Below are 21,097 nucleotides of genomic sequence, written 5' to 3' on the forward strand. Positions count from 1 at the left end.
TGGGATGGAGAACATTGCATTATATAAAATTGAACCCGTGCTCCCAGTCACCACTGTGCAACTCGTTTCAGTCCCATGAGGCATTGCAAAACCTTCTCAAAACACCCAGTGCTACATGGTGGCAAGTTGCACAGTTGGATAGCTACCCACAGTACACTGCTCTCTGCATCGATACAAGCACTCCTAGTGAGGACATGCACTGCTGACACAAGGAGCATAGTGTGGAGATGCACAAGCGATATAATATCTGCGGCGGCTTAACACCAAGATAACTTAAGTCGACATAATTCTATAGTGCAGATGTGGTCTCAGTGTAATGGTTACAGGCAACAGACTATGGGAGGAGCTGCCATATGTGATGATAAGCTTTGAAACTTGTTTATGTTTGTGTTGGCTGCTGTGGAGGCCATTAAAAGATGAGATGGCAGTAGAAACTAGTGGTTGAAAATCTGGTCTTTCTGGGTGGAGTAGCAGTTGTGGGGATGGGACGTGGAGCAGAGAAATACTAACAATGCAGTAATTGCTAGTGCCATTTTACTGGTGAAGCACAAGAATTATCAGGGCTGGCAGCAGCACTGCATGGTGGGACACCCACTGTTGTTCCTTTGGACAAAAATAGTAGGATGTATACCAAGCTACTATAGCAGAGGTGGGCAAACTATGGCCTGTGGGCCGCATCCGGCTCACGGCACCTGCCCGGCCCTTGAGCTCCCGCCCGGGGAGGCTAGCCCCTGGTCCCTCCCCTACTGTCCTTCCTCCCCCACAGCCTCAGCTTGCCACACCGTCAGCGCTCTCGCCCACTGCTCCTGCCGGGCAATGCGGCGGCCTGGCTGGCTCTGGCCGGGCGGTGGGGCTGCAAGCTCCTGCCAGGCAGCGTGGCGGCGTAGCTGGCTCCATCATGGTAAGGAGGCAGGGAGGTTGGACAGGGAACAGGGGGAGGTTGGATGGGGCGAAGGTTCTGGGGGGGAGCAGTCAGGGTATGGGGAGCAGGGGGGGTTAGATAGCGAGTGGGGTCCTGGGGGGGCAGTTAGGAGCAGGGGTGTGGATAGGGGTCAGGGCAGTCAGGGAATGAGAAACAGGGGTGTTGGATAGGCGTGGGAGTCCCGGGGGGCCTGTCAAGGGGCGGGGGTGTGGATGGGGTTGGGACAGTCAGGGGACAGAGAGCAAGGGGGGTTGGTAGGGCGTAGGGTCCCGGGGGGGGGGACGGTAAGGGGACAAGGAGCAGGGGGAGTTGGATGGGTCGGGAGTTCAGAGGGGGTAGTCAGGGGGCGGGAAGTGGGAGAGGGCAGATAGGGGATGGGGGCCAGGCTGTTTGGGGAGGCACAGCCTTCCCTACATAGCCCTTCATACAGTTTTGCAACCCGGATGTGCCCTGAGGTCAAAAAGTTTGCCCACCCCTGTACTACAGGCTGCAGAAGATAGCCCACATTAGCTGACTGGGGAATTGGCCATACCAAGCTAGGGAAGTAGCCCATCCCCTACCCTCATGCTCTCTTGAGTATGAGATAGGTTTTCTGACCTGACTACACCAGGGAAAGAGACTCCTTATGCTCAAGTCCCTGTGTCTTGCCTTAAAACCAGCAAAATGTGCTCCCCACTGAAAATGTTGGGATGTTACTGTTCAACATCAAAGTGTACTGGCATGCAAATGGAGGCACAGCATCTCTGTGCCCCAGATCTTGCTCTAGCCAGAAGTATTAGCCTTTCACTTTCAGTTACAAAATCTACATAATTGAAAAAAATAACCCCACAAGCTGACCAACACCAAGAAATGTAAATTAACTGCAAAGATCCTTCATAAATTCACTATGCTGAAGCAAAGCTGCAACAATCTGCGTTACAGAAAGAAGCTCACATTCAATTTGGGGCACACTTGAGGGTAAGCAGTTGCTACTTCCATGGAAGTCTCTGAATCAAATCCAGTAGTGTTGTAAACCATGGTGTAAATTATATGCAGCATGTAAGTTTTAAAAAAAATTGGAGTAAGTGGATACATGTGGTAAAGTAGTGTAAATTGCAGCAATCTGGCACTCAGTAGGTTTGTAGAATGAGTACAGTTTATGCCAAGTGGGATAAGGGGTTTAAGTAGGAACTGCAAATAATCAGTGGCTGAGGCTTGCTTTATTTTACACCCTTCTTTTACTTTGTTTTGTACATTTCCTTTTTGACCTCTCTGCACATACAATATGCTTGTTTCACCCTTCTACTTAATGACAAATCAGCACATGCTACACTACATTACCACTTACTCCTCTACTCTTACTCAGTTGCCCTAGCATATGGCAGCGGTGGGGACTAGAGGCATGGCTGAGGCAGATCTGCACCCTACCCTAAGCATCCCTCACTGCCACAAGTCCCACGGGAGCTCCAGCAGCATGAAGTGCAAGTGAGAGGTCTCAGGGCTACCCTAGTCTACATCTTCATCCCCTGAGCAAGGGAAACACAAGCAACATCCCATTCTGTCCCTAGAGCCAGCCAGCGCAGGGATCAGTCACCCAGGCCCTGGAGAGGTTAAGTGACTTGCCTAACATTATTCAGGAAGGATGTGGCAGAACGGAAACTGAACCCAGCTGTACCACATCCACATCCTTAACCTTCCCTACAAGACCAGCCTTCTTCCCTGTTGAGGAGTCAGAGGGGCATGAAAAATCCCCCTCTGAGACAGAGGAACCTGGTAAAATCACACACACCACTTCTCCTGCCGGGGCAACAGGCAGACATCCTCAGTCAACGTGAGCCGAACCAGTCCCAGCCTCCTAGGGGTAACTGAGCAAATGCACGGGCAGAAGGCTGCCCATGAGCCCCCCAGGGACGCGCCTCACCTCGGGCCCAGCCACGAAGGAGCTGCCCGCCCAGCTCCTCCTGCAGCCCAGAATAAACTGCATTTCCCAGCACGCATCGCTCCCGGTCGCTTGGCGGGCGGAGGTGGCGCGTTGCATGCTGGGGCTTGTAGGCCCTGCGGGATGCGGTTCGGCCCCGAACGGAGGGAGAGAGGGTGGGGCCGAGCTCGGGCTCTGCCGCGCGCAGAGGGCGTGTCACGCACGGCGGCAGCGACCCGGCCGGGGGACGGCTCTGGCCGCTTCTCCTCCAGGCTCTGAGTGAAGTTACTTAGAAGGGCGGGGGAGGACCGACCCTGCCGGGAAGATGGCGGCGCCCGTGTCGCCCTTGGTTACCGCTGCCAGACACGCAGCCCGCCTGCTGCCGGCTCGGGCCGCGGCCCCGCAGAGAGGTCAGTGCCGGCCGCAAAAGGGGGGGAGCCCGGGCTGGGTGCAGGCGGCGCCGCCTCGCCCCTGGGAGGCCCGGGCCAGCGCCAGCTCTGCCCGTATCGCCGGGGAGGCTGATGGGCCGGGGGTGCCCCGCGCTGTGATGCTCTGCGCGGGGTCCCCCCAGGCACTGGGCACCCCCACGTGGGCCTTCCCCCGCCAGGGCTGGAGGGAGAAGAAGCGCTGCGGTGTGTCCCTGCTGCTCGCTCCCCTGGCTCTGGGGGTCTGATAGGCTTGGGGCGCCCGGCGCTCCCTTCCCTGCGACTGGGAGTAAAGCGAGCGGCGCTGCCCTCTGCCCACCCCGCGGCTGCTGGGACGGAAGTGGGGTCGGGGGCTTCTTCTCCCTTGTCTGAGCAGCAGGTAAGTTGCTCAGATACGCATAAGCTTCACGGAGCTACCCGCAGGCAGCAGCAGAATGGCGGGGAGGCTCAGCTCACTCCTTGGTGCAAGAAGGAAAGAGAGAGCCAGGAGCAAAGGACAGTGTCTCCTTCCCCCGGCAGTGGAAAGAATGAGCCTCTGTGTAACTGACACTTGGTGGGCAGCTGTAGCCCTGCTCCCAAGGAACAAACCACGTTTCTCGCTCAGTGTCCCATTATGGCTACGTGTACCTGCCCTCACCTGCTTGCCAGGAGAAGTTTTCTGGCATGTGGGCGAGGACATTTTCCAAGCCCCAGACGTATAAGGAGATGAGGTCCCTTTTCCTAAACTCCTATGTTCGGAGTCCTCCTCTCTACTGGAGAAATTTACTAGCATAAACACCAGTTGCTCCCCCTCAATTGATTGAAATACACGTGTGTCCAAACACAAATGCTTCAGCTGATTATCAGGGCAGCCGCAATCATTGAGTTACCCCTGTAATTTGTAGAGGTAAGACCCTGATGGCATCTCAATCAACTGAATGCTAGTATGGTCATCTCCCACTGACATAATCAATAGCTGTCAGAGTTGACAGTTCCCTCTGCTGGCAAACATCCTTAGTTCACTGGTTGAGTCTCCTCTCTGATCCTCGCCCTATCGTCTTTAGCGCTCCTCCCTAGAAATGGCTCAGCCATGGGCCTCCCTTGTCTTGATCCCCCTACTATACCTTTGCAGGTCTGGATCCAGTTATGGATCATTAAGTGAGGCTGCATTCTCTGCTTCCTGCTGTTTTGTACCTTCCCCTCTCCCTCCATGCCAGTAAAGCCTCCAGCTCTGTAAGTCCTCAGTGGGTGATCACTCATAGTTTGCCAACTGCAAGTTCAGGTCTAACAAACTATGGGTAGGTTGTCAAAGTGAGACTATTGACCAGTGAGCCACAGATTGATCACCAGCTGGGGCTGCCGCAGGAGATGAGGAACTGCACTCTTCATCACCCTCTGTTGAGTTTGGAGAACAGAAGCTGGTAACTAAATAGCGGAGTAATGAATAAGAATAAGGACAGGTCAGTTTTACAGAGTAATCTGTAAACTGTTTGATAAACTGGGCTCCTATGAATAGCATGTGTAGGTATACAGTCAAATGTAACATATATGTAGGAACAAAGAAGATAGATCAAATTTATGGGATAGGGGATTGTATTCTGGAAGGAATTGATTCTGAAAAGGACTTAGAAATCATGGTAGGCAAACCAACTGAACATGACTTCCCACAGTATTATGCTTTGGTTAAGGGGGCCAACATGATCCTTGGATGTATAGGCAGGGGAAGATTGAATAGAAGGGAGGTAGTATTACCTTTGCGAACAGCATTAGTGAGAGAACTCCTGGAATATTGTATCCAGTGCTTGTGAAAAATAGGGAAGAGTTCAGAAAAGAGCTATGAGAATGGTTTGAAGTCTGGAAAACATGCTTTACAGTGAGAATCGTAAGAAGTTCAACTCCGTTTAACTTAACCAAGAGAAGCTTAAGAAATGATTTGATCATGATTTGTGAATATCTTCATGGGGAGAAGTCCTCTTATAGGAGATACTTGAAGTTGATTGCTGTGAAATAATATGCAAATGAGCTGCAGTGTGTGCAGTATGACTTGTTCAGTATGTTGCTTCCTGCAAACATGACTCTGTGTATTGCCATAAAGAAAATAGAGCAGGCAGACCACCTAAGTAATGATCAGTGCACTGTGGGAAAGTAGACTCTTTGCTTGGCTGGTGTTATTACACCAGCAATTTCTGTCCACATTGCACAAGTGAAGACTGGCATAGTGGAAGACCATACAACGGTTAGCCTTGCTGAAAGGAAATCTAATGCAAACAGTTTGATTACCTTTGCATCATTATGAACATTTTTTGTGCAGATATGTGATGGACCAAGTGGTGCTTTGTATGCCAAATTTCTGTAGTCTCCACATTTGTTCTTCAAGCCTCTGTTTGTTCCTACAACCCATCCCATTTTAGCATTTTTTTCTTTTCTGCTGCATCTGTGCTTTGACTTCCAGTATTTCTGCAACAGTGCCTGGGGGAAGCAGCAGTCAGGTGTAACTGACTGTATTCCTGTTAATTTCATTTTGCTTCTTTTGTTGAGCCACAGGGGTAATATGTACACAAGCAGAGGTTTAATTCTTTCTTCCCCTCCTTATTATTCATACCTTTTTTCCATAGCAGTAGAGGAGATCACGTGTGAATCTCCTTTCAGAATGAAACAGAATGAAGATGATGTTGGGTTATGCTTTTTTATACCTACCAGTTTTAGCCTGAGCGGAAAGCATTATGAGCAAGGCCCCATGTATTCTAACCCCTCTGTATGCTGTAGGCATCCCATCCTGTCTCTCTTGCATCTACTCTCCTCCCCTCCCTTACTCTTCTCATTAACCTCTCACTTTCCTCTGGCTTTTCCCTGTCACAATACAAGTAAGCTTTAGTATTTCCCATCTCAATAAATAAATAAATAAATCCACACCATTGACCCTGCTTGCCTGTTTGACTACTGCCCCATCTCCCTTCCCCCTTTCTTCTCTGAGTTCACTGAATGCACTGTTTACAATAATTGTCTGGAGTTGCTCTCTTCCAATTTTATCTGAGACTATTCTCCAATCCTGGTTCTGTCCCTTTCACTCAACTGAAATTGCTCTTGGCAAAGTCCCTAATGACCTCTTCCTAGCCAAAGCTCAGAACCCAGCACTCCATCATAATTGTCTTGACTTGTCAGCCATATTAACATAGTCAGTCATGCTCTTCTTGGATTCTTGTTCTCCTGTGGCTTCTGTGACTGTTCTTTCCTGGTTCTCCTCCTGCCTCTGAAATCACTCCTTCAGTCTGTCCTTCAGAGGATCCTTCCCCCTGCTCTCTCCCTCCCTGCCCGCACCACCACCCTCTGCAACTTTCAGTCTGAGATTCCACAGGGCTTTGTTCTTGGTTCCTTTCTCTTCCTTTGCACCTTATTTCTGGGTAATCTTAGCCACAAACACAACTTCAACTACCATCTTTATGCAGACCTACCTCTCTACTCTGGACCTCTCTCTTGTTCAACTAAAATCTCAGCCTGTCTCTCTGACATCTCCTCATGGATATAGAATCGTAGGACTGGAAGGGACCTCGAGAGGTCCTCTATTCCAGTCCCCTGCACTCATTGCAGGACTAAGTATTATCTAGACCAGTGGTTCTTAACCTTTACTGCAGCCTGCACCCCTTTGGTTCTCAAAATATGTTCTCACAGCCCTTATAAAAAATTGTTGAAGTAGGTCAGTTCTTTAAACCTAGATATATTTTTTTGTTTGTATATTACAGAAATCGTTAAAAAATGTATAAAGTTAATAAATATATAGGTTTGATGAAACAAAGTAGTTGTACTTACGGGCCTGTGCTTAATTTGTGTTTTCGATGATTTACCTTCTAAAAAAATCTGGCACGCCTCACACCCCCAGAAAAGACATCTCCCACCCCCAGGGGGTGCATGCACCCCAGGTTAAGAGCCACTGATCTAGACCATTCCTGACAAGCTCTCTGATCCGGCTCCTTGATTTATTTGCCCCAGGCAGAGGTTTTCCCTGGAAGAAGAAAGGAACAAAGATGAACCCTCCTTGCGTGCACAACTGGGTTGCCATGAGGCAACCTGCACACATAATGGGACAGAGCTGCCCAATGTAGTGTGTGGAAAAGACAGAGAGCGAGGGAGACCCAGGTATGGGGGAAGGCGGCTTGGGGAAAGGACTGAACTGCGCCCTGTCCCATTTTGGATGAAGCAAAAAAAAAAAATTGGGGGGAACCTCTTTTTGGCATCCCAAATCTTGGCGCCCTAAGCGGCCGACTGGTCTGCCTAGTGGTTACACCAGCCCTGCCTGAAGTCGTGGTAGGGGTAGGTCAATGTTTAATACTTTTAAGGTGGCATTTAGGAGGATTTAGCATTGAGTGGCCGCCTCCTAGTTGGTGGCGGGTGCCATCTGCCACCAATGCTGGTGAGGGGAGAGGTGGAGGTGCCTTTCTAGGATTATTTTTTGAAGACTAGGGACTAAGCGGAGGAGGCTACATTTAAGAAGGGAGGCTGGAAATTGTTTGAGGCAGGTAATATGTGCCTTTTTACACTGGCAGGCTGTGTGAGTGGATGATATACCAACATGTGGAACTGTGGGGGTCAGGTTGCACCTTACACCGTTCGGGGACTAATATTGCAGCTACATCCCTATGCCAGCTGTTCATGTGGAGCAGTGACTTGGATGGCAAATTGAATGTTTTTGTGACATTGAACACCTGCCCATGTACCCTGCCATTGGTAGTTTATTTGAGCCTTTTTTTTTTTTTTTTTTTTTTTTTTTTAGATTTTTCCCTCCCTGTGGAACCGCAAGCATTGGCAGTAAGGATGGAGGTTTTTTTTTCCTTTAAAGGTAGGGGCCACTGTTTCCAGGTAGACACACACCTTTTAGGAGGTGGGCTTAGGTAGTGCAGGGATGTAATGTTGTTTTTTATGATGATGTTTGGCGTGGCTTAGGGCCTTTTTGGATTAATTTTGCTTGGGATTTAATTTGGGAGGGATACACAGGGCCAGGGGACCCGGGGCTCTCGGCAGGGGGCCGCCCCTGGGAAAATGCCCAGGTAATATGTGACGCCACATTCCCAGGATGCTAAGCCACAATTGCCCCCCTGCCAGTGGATAATCGATTGTTTTTTTCACCAGGGCCAATTTTGAAGAACAGTAAAATTAACAAAGGAGGCTGAAAGCGCCGGAAACACGAGGATTTCGATAGAAATGTACCACCATACATACACTGTATTGCCCTGACGAATTCCATAGGCTTAAAGCAGCAAGAGCGGTTCCACAGCTTTTGTTTGGGGTGTTTTGGGGCTTTTGCTGTTACTGCCTTGCACTGTTAACAAAGCAAAGGGGGAAAAAAAGCAACATATTATAAGTGCATCTATTGGGGAAACTGAGGCACATAAAATCCTCTAAGCCTTTAGTTATTTTGCTATGGCTTGTTTGGGCTTTTATTATGGATGTTGTTTGCCTGGTTTAGGAGGTTGTAACAACAATATTTTGTTTAGGGATTAGGGGTGGCTATTGCTTGCCAAGGGGCCTTCCATTTTGCCTTAGGCTTTTATTTTGCTTCAGGCCACCACAGGGGGAACAGAGTTTGTCCCTCGGGGATGCATGGAAGGTCCGGGGCGACCCACCACGTATTTCTCTGTGGCCCTACGGTGTTTATTTGGACTATGCATTGTTCCCATGGCCCCTCCCCTCCAGCCTTGCGCCATACTGTGGCTTGAGCCCCATTGGTGGCTCGAACCATGGAGAGCCTTTGGAAGTACTTTTTTGTTTGTTTGTTTGTTTGTAATTCAAATAATTCCATGGATAGATGGAAATCTGGATGGTTCAGTCAGGTGGCTGGTTCACAACTGAGGCCCACGACGTTATGATTAGAAACCGAGAAAGAAGCATAGGTTTTAAGCTGGTTGGCATGTGCCCATTTTAATTTACTGGGTAGCTGCAGCTGGTAAACTACCAGAGAAATGCAGTTTACCACGGGGTACGGGCCCATCCACTTAACATTTAAGGTATGGGCCCCTCTCCCCAGTTTTTGTAACATTACCTTATTTTTGACTTGCCACCCCTGGTTGTTTTTTTTTTTGAAGGTTTTTTTGCATCTGGCCTTTGTTTGTTTGTTTGTTTAGAGCGCCCTTTACTGCTTTACGGGTTTTAGAAAGTTTTTTTTTTAAGCTGGGCAATATACCAACCATTTGGTGAATTGGCGGGCGAGCTTTTCTCCCATTTTCATAGATTGCCCCACAACCAAAAAGAATATGGGAGGGGGTGTACCCGGTACCTAGGCAGTTTGAATTGCGTAAAGCTGCCAAAATGGTTGTCAGCTTTTGGGGCCAGTTCATTTTCGAAGTAGAGCACATTTTCCAGAGGGCATTTTTTAGATTTTGGTTTTGCCTTTTTACAGTGCCACTGCTTTGTGGCCGATAACTGATGTGAATTTGTTGCTTAATGTTTAAGGCCGCCAGCAAGGATTTAAAGACTTTTTCCTCAAAAGCCACCCCCCTGATTAGAAACCATAATTTAGGGTGTGCCATACTGGCAGAAGATTTTCTTATAGAGTTTTTTGGCCCCACTGCCACAGTATTAACCCGGGTTTGGAATGCCTTTGTTTAGGCAGAAAATACATTAATTATTACTAGGAGGTATTTATATCCCTTTTATGTTGTTGGTAGTAAATTAGTAAAATTTATTTGCAGATGGTGCCATACCCCTTGGGTTTTTTGCCCCTGCAAAACAGGGAGCTGGGCCTCTCGCTTTACCTGGGCACACTTAAGGCATCCCTCTACGATTAGTTGCATCATTTGTTTTTGTTTTGGCCACTGTGCCACTGTTTGACTTTGAATAGGGTTTCCTCCACCCCCTCATATGCCCACTCATGTAATTTCCAGACCATGTTGTTTTGCTTGGTGGTAGCTAATTTTGTGATTAAGGCTGCTACCTTAGTTGAACAAATTTGAGTTAGTTTGTTTACTTGTTTGTTTTATTTATGAAGTAATCCCTTATCCTTATAGGCATGTGATTTTAGCCAGGCAATGTAAACCTTCCCCTTTTGTGCTTTATATAATGCCATTATTTTTTGCCACTTTTTTGATGTTTGATGGGCTTGCGGTTTGCGGTGTTTTAATTTTTTTTTTAATAAAACATATACGTTGATACCCCCTGCACCACATATCTATTGTTTGGAATGAGGTATACCGCACAGTTCTCCCCCAACTGAGCGTTATATTTTAGAACCTGGAGCACTGCCTTTATTTTGGCATTTTGTGCTGAGCCATGCGCTACGTTTTTGGTGAGGCTCACCCCCATCCCCCCCACTGAAAGCTGCTCACTGGGCGTACCAATTCCCTTGGTGGAAAAAGAGGGAGCCATTGGTAAACCATAAATGATTGGCCCGGTTTGGATTGTGAAGGATTGGGAGGGGATCCCATTCCCAGGCAGCTGTCCATTTCCGCTTGGCAACCTTGCAGGAATGCTTTGCACCGTTTCACCAGGGCCGTGCTGATCAGGTCCGGGGACTGCAGAGTTTTTGAGGCCACCCTCCTTTGAGTGAGAAACAGAGTCCACTGTGCCAAGCGGGTGTTTGAGACTGAACTCATTTTGGACCCGGTTAAAATGTATTTTAAGTGTGTGTGCGGGGTTTGCAGTACTATTGGTGCTCCTTCAGTGTATGCCTGGAAAGTTTGCACTGCCCATACCGCCGCCAAGCTTTTTTTTTTTTTTTTTACAGGGGCTATATTTTATCTTTGGCTGCTGTAGCGCCCGGGAATTGTATGCAACTGGGATTAGCAGACCCTTCGTGATTTTTTGAAGGAGGACGGCCCCCAGTGCCTCCGGACCACAGGACAGCCAAAGGTAAAAGGGCTTGGCAATGCCTGGGAAAGCGAGGGCCAGTGCTTGCAAGGCAGCCCGCTTTAAGGCATTAAAGGTGTTTTTTTGTGGTTCCTCGCCCCAGTGCCACGAGCCCTCTTTTTAAGCAGTGCCCACAAGTGAGAGTGGCAAAATTGGGAATATGGTTTCGAATAAAGTTAAAGCCCACGAAAATAGTGCGCAATTGTTTTAAGTTGGTGGGCTTTTTCATCTTACACAATGCACGGACCTTGGCTACATTTACTAGCCTGCCCCTTTCCCACAGGGTGATGCCCAAGTAGATGACTGACCGCTGGACCAAATGTGCCTTTTTTAATGACACCTTGAACCCAGTTTTTTATTTAGAATTGTTTTCGTAAAGTTTTGTGCCAGGGGTTTTGTTTTTCCATGCACCAACAAATTATTCACGTATGAAATGACATGGCAACGGACCTTCGGGGGCAATTCATCTAGCATAGCCACCACATGCTAGTGGGTGATGGAGGGGGCATTGTGGAATCCTATGGGGACGCATGTGAAAGTCAACTGTTTTCCCCTAAACTGAAATGCAAAGCGGTCTTGGGAGGCAGGGGTAAGGGGTAAGGCAAAAAAGCAGTTGGCTAGGTTAATAACTGAAAACCATTTGTTTTGTGGCTGCACATGGAGCAAGACCTTAGGCATTGAAGTGACTACTGGTGCCATTATGGGGGTGTTTTGCTTTATTTTTTTGGTAATTTACGGTAAGGCGTTAGGCCTGCCCTCCCGCCTTTACTACCAGAAAGACCAGGCTATTAAAGGGGCTATGGGTAGTTTGCAGCACCCCTTGTCTTTTCAAATTGGCAATTACCCCTGCAATAACCTCCTCCACTGCTTTGGAATAAGGATGTTGTTGTTGCAGGGGAACCAGGGACTCCATCTCCTCCACTAGCGCCGTTTTATGACTACCACACTTGGAGGGATATGTTTGCCAGACCCCTGGCACCACTTGTTTTCAATATGCCGCCTCCTCTGCAGTTAAAGCTGCCAATATGGCGGTGGCAAACCTACCCCCCTCGTCCCGGGGCAGGGGCATGCCCCTCTCCTGCCATAGTGTGCCCCCTTGATCGTAAGGATTAAACCACAGCCGCTGCTCCAGCATTCATGGCATTCCCCAAATTACCTTTTTTATAGAGGAGGGGTTAATGGTAAATGAGGCATGTAAAACTGTTTTTACAATCGTTACTGGGACTTGGTTCCCGGTTAGTTGCTGTTGCGGCTTCGAATTGAAGGCAGAGACCCGGGTAGGAGGCCCTGGGTTGCCCTTAGCAGGGATAAAATTTAATACATTTATACCAGCCCCATTGTCCAACAGGGCCATGCAGGGACTCTGAATGACTACAACAGCAATTTTGGGGCGGCGGTTGGAGTTTTAGGTTCCTTTACCCTGATACTGCCAGCGGGACGCCTGGCTGACAATGGGGCTGCCCTAACTGAAGCCCTCCCTGGGGTTCCTAGCCCACGGGAGTTGCTTGTGGAGCTGGCGATAATTCTCCACCGATGGGGCGGAAGGGGTGGCTGCTGCCACAGGCCGGGGCAGGGGTGGCATATCACCCAATGTGTGGGCCTGGGTTTTGGAGATGCTGGCGGCCCATTCATCCCACCTGGCCGAGAGGGCCAAGAGCCTTTTTACTAACACTAAAGTGGGTTTTTTATACCATCTGTTCATATCCTCTGCCAGAGCCCGGAGGGAGCTCCAAGCTTGCGGACTGCCATTTTGGTTTTATATACCTTCTTCTTAGTTAGTGGCAAAGACTGGCCCTCTTTGGGGCGCCGGTTTGATTGGCTTTTAACTGGCTTTGTTTCGCCGTTCCTGGGTACCCAGTTAGTATATGTGGGGGTACCTTCCACCTTTTGGGTGGCCTGGAGCGCTGCCACCTTTACCCTTTTAATTGTTTTTTTGAAATGCTTAGCAATTTGCATAATTTTATTTTTTTAATGCCTTCCAGGTGACAGGTTTGTCCTTGGCCCAAAACCCCAATTTATCTCTTCACCAATTATTTATCCGTTTGTAAGCTTTTGTAACTGAGCAATGGTTCAGGGACGTTGGGACAAGTGACACTGTGCTGCGGTCACTGGCTGGATTTTCTTCACGACCAGCGCGATTAAACGTTGTTGATAAAAATAATTTAACCTGGTTTGTTCCAGGGCCTGGTCCAGGTTTGACAGATATTTTCATTTTTCTTGGGTGGAAAGAAGGACTTTCGCCACAGCTTGCACAACAAGCAACCCCTCTCCCTGCAGCTGACCCACTGCGATTTTTAGGGTGGAGGCCAGCTTTGAACTGGCAGCGGTGAGCACCCGCTTAATTTTTTGCTGGGACAAATTATTTACAGGTATGATATTTTAGAAGGAAAGAAGCCAGGTAGCAGCTTTTTTTATTTTAAACCGGCCAAACTCGCGAGCCAGCATGGAGATGTTAGCCGGGCCCAGCAGACTTTGAATTCTGGCTGAAACACTCTGAGTTTCGACCCAAGCCCCATCCTGGAGTTGTTTGATGGACCTCTCCTTAGTTTTAATGAGGGCTGCTATGGGGGTGCAACAAGGTTTTGCCCAAAATTGAGGATTCTCACAGAGGGAGAGATTAAAGCCCTTACAAGGGTTACCTGATTTATTTTTCGTGAGGCTTGCCACTTGGACAGAATGCACGGCCAATTGGCATTTTAACTGTTTAATTTTTTTTTTATGGCGAGCACACTGCCTTTGCGGTGTATTTTGCGTACGAATGGTTAAATCCTCAACGAGTTCTTGAAGGACTGGTACTTGCATAGCCAGTGCTTCCAGGCAGGTGCGTTTTGCCTTTTTCATCTGGAAGTTTTGTTTTAAGGCTTGCAACTTGTTGCAGCGTGGTTAGTAATTTGCATTTTTAGTTGCTTAATTTTTACCAGCAATCAGGTACACACCTTTTCCCCAACTGTTCTTTTTGTCTCAACAACATTTGATACCACATGGCCGCTGCAGTTTAGATTAATCCCACAGCTGCTGCTAGGTTTTTACCCTTTTGCTTTTTATACTTGGCATACAGGTCTAACAAGTCCTGCCTAGTATGTACGCTTTTTTGAAGCTCCGCCACAGAACTCCAGGGATTGTATCCCACCTTGGTGAGAGCCCTCTCCAACTGGGAGAGGTTCTCTCCCCCCTTTGAAAGAGGCATCAGGGTTTCGTCCCTCTTTGCTGCCTCTCCCATGGTTCGGACTTCCATGACACCAGCGGGCCGAGCAGCCGGACTTCCGTGTCCGCGCCCCCTAATGCCCGTGCGTCCAGCCATGAACCCACCATTGACGCCATCGCCCATGACTGCAGGACACCCAAGTCCCGAGCTATACCCTTTGTTTTTTGAACATGTTATTACAATTTGGTAGTACCACTCTTAAGGTGTTTTTAATTACTTGAGATTTTACATTGCCCACGTTAGCACTGGGACTTGCAATGCTCACCCCTGGGCTGGAGGGAGAGACGCTAAGTCTCCCTCCATATTACTCGGTCCTCTACCACCGAGGGTTTATGCACTAAATCCCAAACCCTTCGCAGACAGAGTGAGGAGCTTTAAGTTTTTCTTTTTTGCTTAGTTATACTACAGCTGAGGTCTCATGCACCGAGGATTATCCCTTCCGTTTGGAGAGAGGGACTCTAAGCCCTCTTCCCATTGCCCGGTACTTTTACGACCGGGGGTAGACCCACCTGCACCCTTCCACCGCCGATCGGGGTGGAAAGAGGAATGCTAAACCTCCCTCCGGTTTTCAATCCTGCTATGACTGAGGGTGGGGCCACCTTTAATCATATAAAATCCTTAACATGCAATACCAACAGTGCCGGACACAGAAAACATGAAATACCAAGGACAAAACAGTTGGTGGTCTCCGCAGGGCTCCTCCCCTCCACATTTCTCCACCAAAACAGATTGTTGTTACCAATCTGCCTGAAGCATCAGGTGATCAGTATGAGGCCACAGGATCATTAAGGGAGGAGATAACGGAACACGCCAAGGGTTTAAATTTTAAAGCTTTATTGATAAAATAATAAAATAACAGCGGAGAGTGCTGGAAATGCTTTCACATCACTTAAAGGAAGGAAGAAAGCGTTAGTGCACCAAACTCTAACCCACTTTCATACTTACATACGCCCGATCCAAAGCTGGCCAAGCCTGGGTGTAACGTAAGAAGAAGAGAGGGGGAAGGGTGGACAGGAGTGCAGTCCTGGGCCTAGGTCATCCGAGGATCTGCTGTGATCTCCAAGTTGCTCCAGCTTTCAGGAGGGTTTTAAGTAGTCACTGTTATTTTGATATTACATTCAATTTACTTTACCAGCATTTTTGGTTTTTTTTAGTTTATTTAATATTTTTGGGGGGTTGGGCTGCCATCATGTGACTGCCTTATAAAATTTGTCAGGAGCAAATCTGGAGGCTTTAGCAGCTGTGTACAAATTTTTGCCGTAGTGGAGGAACGAGAGCAGTTTGGGATTATGGGAAGACACATGAGCTGTATGTTCATACTAAAAACGATAAGCTTTGGAATAGTTAACAATGTTGCTACTTAACTTGACCCTTTTAAGTTACAGACTTAAGCTTGATCTGTACTACAGGGCTAGGTTGACATAAGCTGCCTTGTGTTGACCTAGCTGTGGAAGTGTCTTTGCTTAAGTTTGGCTTCCTCTGATGTAAGTGCATCTCTATGCCAATGTAGTAGCACCACTTCTCCAAGCAGTGTAGATATAATTAGGTCAATGCAGTGCCAGCATAGACATTGTGTTGCTTATGCTGACTGTTACTGGCTTTCAGGACCTGTCCCAATATGCCTCATGCTGACAATAAAATCCATACAAGTGCTCCTCATGCAGGCGTGCACTGCCAACATAAGGAGCCAAATGTGTGCACACACTCGCAATTTAATAACTACGGTGGCTATATGCCGATGTAAGTTAGGTCAACATGATTTTATAGTGTAGACACAGCCTTAATGCATTGAGATCAATAGGGTCTTCCCTCTCAGACCTATTGTTTTAGGGTTTTTGCAGAGTTGGGAATCCATCATTACATTGGTTTATGCTCTGTCCCATGTGACACAACCAGAGTACAATCCAGACTAATGCGTAGCTGTGTCACCCTTGCCCTCCAACCTGGGGTGCCCTTTACAAAGCTTTGCTGCTGCAGCCTCTGACCTGAACTGTTCACGAACAGCCTCCAGCATGCAAGTCGCTCACAGTTCTGGGCTGCAGCCAGCCATCCACACTTAGGCTCTTAGTATCTTGAATTATACTGTAGGGTGACCCCAACGCACTCCCAGTCCCAGATTTTCCCCCAAGAAGTGTATGTCCTGTACTGCCCAGCCTTCTGGATAATAGAAATTTATATAGATCTGTTATTTCATCAATGGAAATAATATGCACACATTTTGTTATCCCAAATGGAGTATCCCATACACTTCAGTTTAAACACACTGGATTAGGTAAAACAAGTTTATTAACTACAAAGAGAGAGCTTTTTAAGTGAATACAAGTAATGAGGCATAAAAGTCGAAATGTTTACAAGAAAAATAGAGATAAAATGCAACTAATGCCTAATTTAACTATGTTAAATTCAAAGCAAAGTTTTTCTTACCACAGGTCCTCAACAGGCTTACTGGCCAAACTTTTTAGGCCAGGACTCATTCTTCTGTTTAATGGCTGTTTCCTTTGTTCCTTCTCATGCAGTAAATCAATGGACAGAGAGAGAGGAGGAAGGGCGTCATAGGCCTTGTCTACACTTCAGAGTTTTGTCGACTAAAGATATGTCGACAATCAAGAAGTGCTATAATAAAAATCAGTATTGCATATTCACACAGTCTCCCTCTGTCAGCAAAGTGTGTCCACAGTTGGGGCATTGTCATCGACAATGTGAGCAATGCACTGTGGGTACGTATCCCACAGTCCAGCTCAACACATTCTGCTGCTAGGTCTTGTGGGAGGGCAGAGGGGATTGCGGTGCATCTTGGGACCAGACTCAGTGTCCCATGATACATTGTTTTCTGTCGCAGCATTCCATTGGCTTCCAGCTTTCTTTCATGGCATTTTTCAACGGCCCTTGTTTGCTGTTCACCCCGCCATCTCTGTGGGAAGGGATGGATCCCGCACTGCTCTCCTATGCTCTGATCACTGTCATGAAGACATTGCGGATGGCAGTGCAGTTAATCACGAAGTTCCTAATCGAAGAAGACTCCCAGTTGCCTGACATGCTGTGTGTTAAGGACAGGAGCAACTTTAGATTGCTTTTGGCATTCACGGAACAGCTGCGACGGTGGACCGTCGCTTTTGGGCTCGGGAAACAAGCACTGAATGGTGGGATCATATCGCAGATCTGGGATGACGAGCAGTGGCTACAGAACTTTTGGATGCAGAAAGCCACCTTCCTGGAACTGTGTGCATAAGGACACCAGAATGGGAATCGCTGTGTGGAAGCTGGTGACTGCTCCAGACTCCAGACTGCTACCAGCCAGTTGTGAATCAGTTTGGAGTCGGGAAGTCGACTGTTGGGTGTGTTAATGCAAGTATGCAGGGCAATTAATTGCATCCTGCTACGAAGGACTGTGACTCTGGGAAATGTGCGTGAAATAGCGGACGGTTTTTCAGAAATGGGAAAAGAGGGGTGGATAGATGGCACACACATTCCAATTTTGACATCAGACCACCTTGCGACAGAGTACATCAATAGGAAGGTATACTTCTCCATGGTGTTGCAGGTGCTTGTGGATCACCATGGGCGTTTCATCAGTGTGGGTTGGTCCAAGAAGGTGCGTGATGCATGCATCTTCAGGGACACTGGCCTGTATAGAAAGCTACAAGTGGAGTCTTTCTTTCCAGACCAGAAGATTGTAGTGGGGGATATTACACAGGAAACCCGGACAGAAGTAAGGAGCTGTTCAACAATAGGCTGAGTAGGTGACAGGTGACAGTGGAATGTGCCTTTGGCAGATTAAAGGTGTGCTGGCGATGCCTTTATGACAGGTTAGACCTCAATGAGGATAATATTCCCATGGTCATAGCCATGTGTTGTACATTGCATAATCTTTGTGAAGCTAAGGGTGAAAGGTTTGCTCAGGTGTGGCTGCTGATTTTCAACAGCCAGATACCAGGGCTATCAGAGAGGCCCATAGGGGGGCAATTCGAATCAGGGAAGCTTTGAGGCAACACTTTGAAAATGAGAACCAGTAATGTATATCTCTGTGATTGGTGCTGCAGTGTTACATTATATGTAGTTTTCCTAGGAAACAATGGTGACATTTGGGGCCTTAAATTCTAGTAAGCAAATAATGAAACTGCCTGTGTAGGTATTGATAGTGCCTGCTATCTCAATTTGTAGAAAGCAAATAAAGATGAGTTACCATTCAAAAACTTTGCTTTTATTGCACAAGAAACAACACACACGCAAACGCTTGGAGGGAAAAGAGGTACTAGGGACGGGCAGACTCTCAGAGCTGTGTTTAGGTCTAGCTGTCATTTTGAAAGTTGTCCGAGGGGGTGGAGTGAACGGGAAAACGAGAAGTCTCAAAAAGTGGAAAGGACTGTGTGGACGGAGTTTGGGAGGGGGCATGGAAAAGAGTTCTGAATATGCTGCAGGAGACGGCAGGCACGCATCTGCTCAGTCTGCAGCATTATTAAGGACTTCAGCATCTGCGTTTGCTCCTCCATGACTTTAATCATCCGCTCAGTAGCATCCTTAACAAACTCATGATTTTCTTTTCTGTCCTGTCTTTCCACTCCTTGTGTTCCCTTTTCTCTGCATTGGAGACCTGCAATGAACCTCCCAGAATATGTCGTCTTTGCTCCATCTTGGGCACTTTCTTATCTGGCAGAGACACTCGGCAAGTGTGTGTGGGATGTTCCCCAAGGCCACATCTGCTGAAGCACAAGGAACAATGCACAGAAGCATGATTGTTAAGTTCACTCACAGCACTCATGTCACTCTGATAACATAACAATCACTTTCTCACTGACCCTTGGCAAGCACACATCTCGGCGAACACCCAAAGAATGATGAGTGTTGGTTGGGGGTGGGAGGCCACTCTATATGGGAATAGAGCACTCTGCAAGGGTTGCAGTGCAGCCAACTAGAGAAAAAAATTCTAAAATTATCCCACACTTTTCCACAGGCGGGGGTCATTGTAGCAGATATCTCACTTCTGAAGGTAAGCAGGGAAGCAAAGGCATATCTACTACATGCTTGTGGCTTCTGCCCTGGTCCCTATGTTGCTTGCCTTTGTGCCTCTTGTGTCTCTGCACAAGTGATTGCCGAATGGCACGGGAAAGTTTCCTACAATGGGGGAAGGAACAAAGCAGTTCTGCCAAGGAATTTTCAGCAGAGGATTGTCGAGTACCTCCAGGAAACTTTCCTAGAGATCTCTCTGGTGGATTCTCGAAAGATCTCAGCATGCATCAACACCCTGTTCTATTGTGCTGATTAGCTGTACCAGGGAAAGTCCAGCACACGGAAACAAGCCAGCCTTGTATATTTCTATACCCTGAACCCACCTCCACACTACACAAACCACAGCCACTAACCAGGCATCTCCTCTCCTGCATCTTGCTCGTCAGAGAGCAACTGCTGAGACTGGTAGACACCTCCGGAGAGGTGAACAGTTTCTGGCTGCCTGCCCCACCAGGCGACCCTGCCAGGAGCTCCACATTGTTGTCTAACTCCACCTCTTCATCAATGACTTCGTCCTTCGGGTTAGGTCCTCTTTCCAGCATCTCCAGGCCCACCAGAGTATCCATGGGGCTCTTGGCAGTGGAGGTGGGGTCGCCACTGAGGATAGCATCCAGCTCCTTGTAGAACTGGCAGGTCTTAGGTGCAGCACTGGAGCGATGGTTCGCCTCCCTCGCCTTATGGTACACCTGCCTCAGCTCCTTTATCTTCACTCTGCACTGCAGCGTGTCCCAATCATAGCCCTTTTTGCACAAGCCTCGAGAAATCAGCCCATAGGTATCCCAATTCCTATGGCTCACTCTCAGCTGGGACTGCACAGCCTCCTCTCCCCATATACTGGAAGAGATCCAGCAGCTTTGCAGTGGTCCAAGTGGGAGAGTGTTTGCTGTAATAAGCCGCTATGGTCACCTGTGAAGATGTGATGAGACCTCTCCATGCCGAGCCAACAGGAAATGGAATTTCAAAAATTCCCAGGGCTTCTAAGGGGGAGGGGTGGATAGTTGTTTACCTGGCTGCAGGGCAGTGGAGTTCAAACTGCTGACCAGAACGATCAGGATGGGCATTGTGGGACACCTCCTGCGGGCCAACTAAAGCGATAAAATCAAGCGTGGCGTCGACACTGGCACTTCGTTGACAAAAATTTTGTGCAAAAAGCCTTGTCTTTTGTCGGGGTAGTTTTATTTTGTTGCCAAAACAGGACATTTTTGCCACCAAAGGTTGCATTGTAGTGTGTTTTGACAAAAGCGGCCTTTTGTTGACAAAACTCAATAGTGTAGACAAGACCTTAATGTAGATTCTTTTTGCCCCTGCTCCCTTTCCAGCCAGAGAATGGTCACTTAGCATGTAATGGCCCATCAGCCTTGTTTACACCTAGTTTACCCTTTGTCTCCCTTCCTGCTTGATGACTCTGTTTACTGCTTAAATGCAGATTAAGCAGAGCACACATTTTCTTTGAGACAGACCTGTTTGCCAACTTCTGTTTGGGCAGGGCTGTGGTTTGGAACCTGTGTTAATACCACTAAACAGTGGCATCTTATAAATTCATATACAGGATTTTACCAGGACAATAATGACCAGCAAATTATGAGTTTTCAAATAACACCTCACAAGGCATACCTTGTACAAAGATTTCTACAATAGTGGACATGGGTATATTCTGTCACACCATGTTTTCAAGCTTTTCTTTCCAATCGTAAGGACTATACATGGGGCTATTCCTATGAGCAGCAGTAGCACAGGCAGTCCTCTCATATCATAATAGTGAAGCAGCTGGGGGAAAAAACGGAATTCCAGGGCTAATAACAATACTTTATACTTTTTCTGAGGAG

General features: G+C 47.8%; 1 protein-coding gene across 2 annotated transcripts in view; it reads left to right on the top strand.

Annotated features, from left to right (window-relative positions):
• The first annotated feature begins 2,999 nt into the window (after window positions 1-2,999).
• The window catches only part of AFG1L (AFG1 like ATPase), a 136,053-nt gene continuing 117,955 nt past the window's right edge, over window positions 3,000-21,097 (top strand). Inside the window, exons 1-2 of one of the 2 annotated variants that reach the window (XM_073336943.2) lie at window positions 3,000-3,229; window positions 7,992-8,057. In XM_073336943.2, coding sequence (XP_073193044.1) covers window positions 3,145-3,229; window positions 7,992-8,057 — 151 coding nt within the window. In that variant the 5' untranslated portion in view covers window positions 3,000-3,144. The remainder of the gene's footprint in view (window positions 3,230-7,991; window positions 8,058-21,097) is intronic. The other variant, XM_073336945.2, reaches the window with a different exon arrangement.

This window comes from Lepidochelys kempii, chromosome 3, assembly GCF_965140285.1.
Source record: "Lepidochelys kempii isolate rLepKem1 chromosome 3, rLepKem1.hap1, whole genome shotgun sequence".
Taxonomy (NCBI): Eukaryota; Metazoa; Chordata; order Testudines; family Cheloniidae; genus Lepidochelys; species Lepidochelys kempii.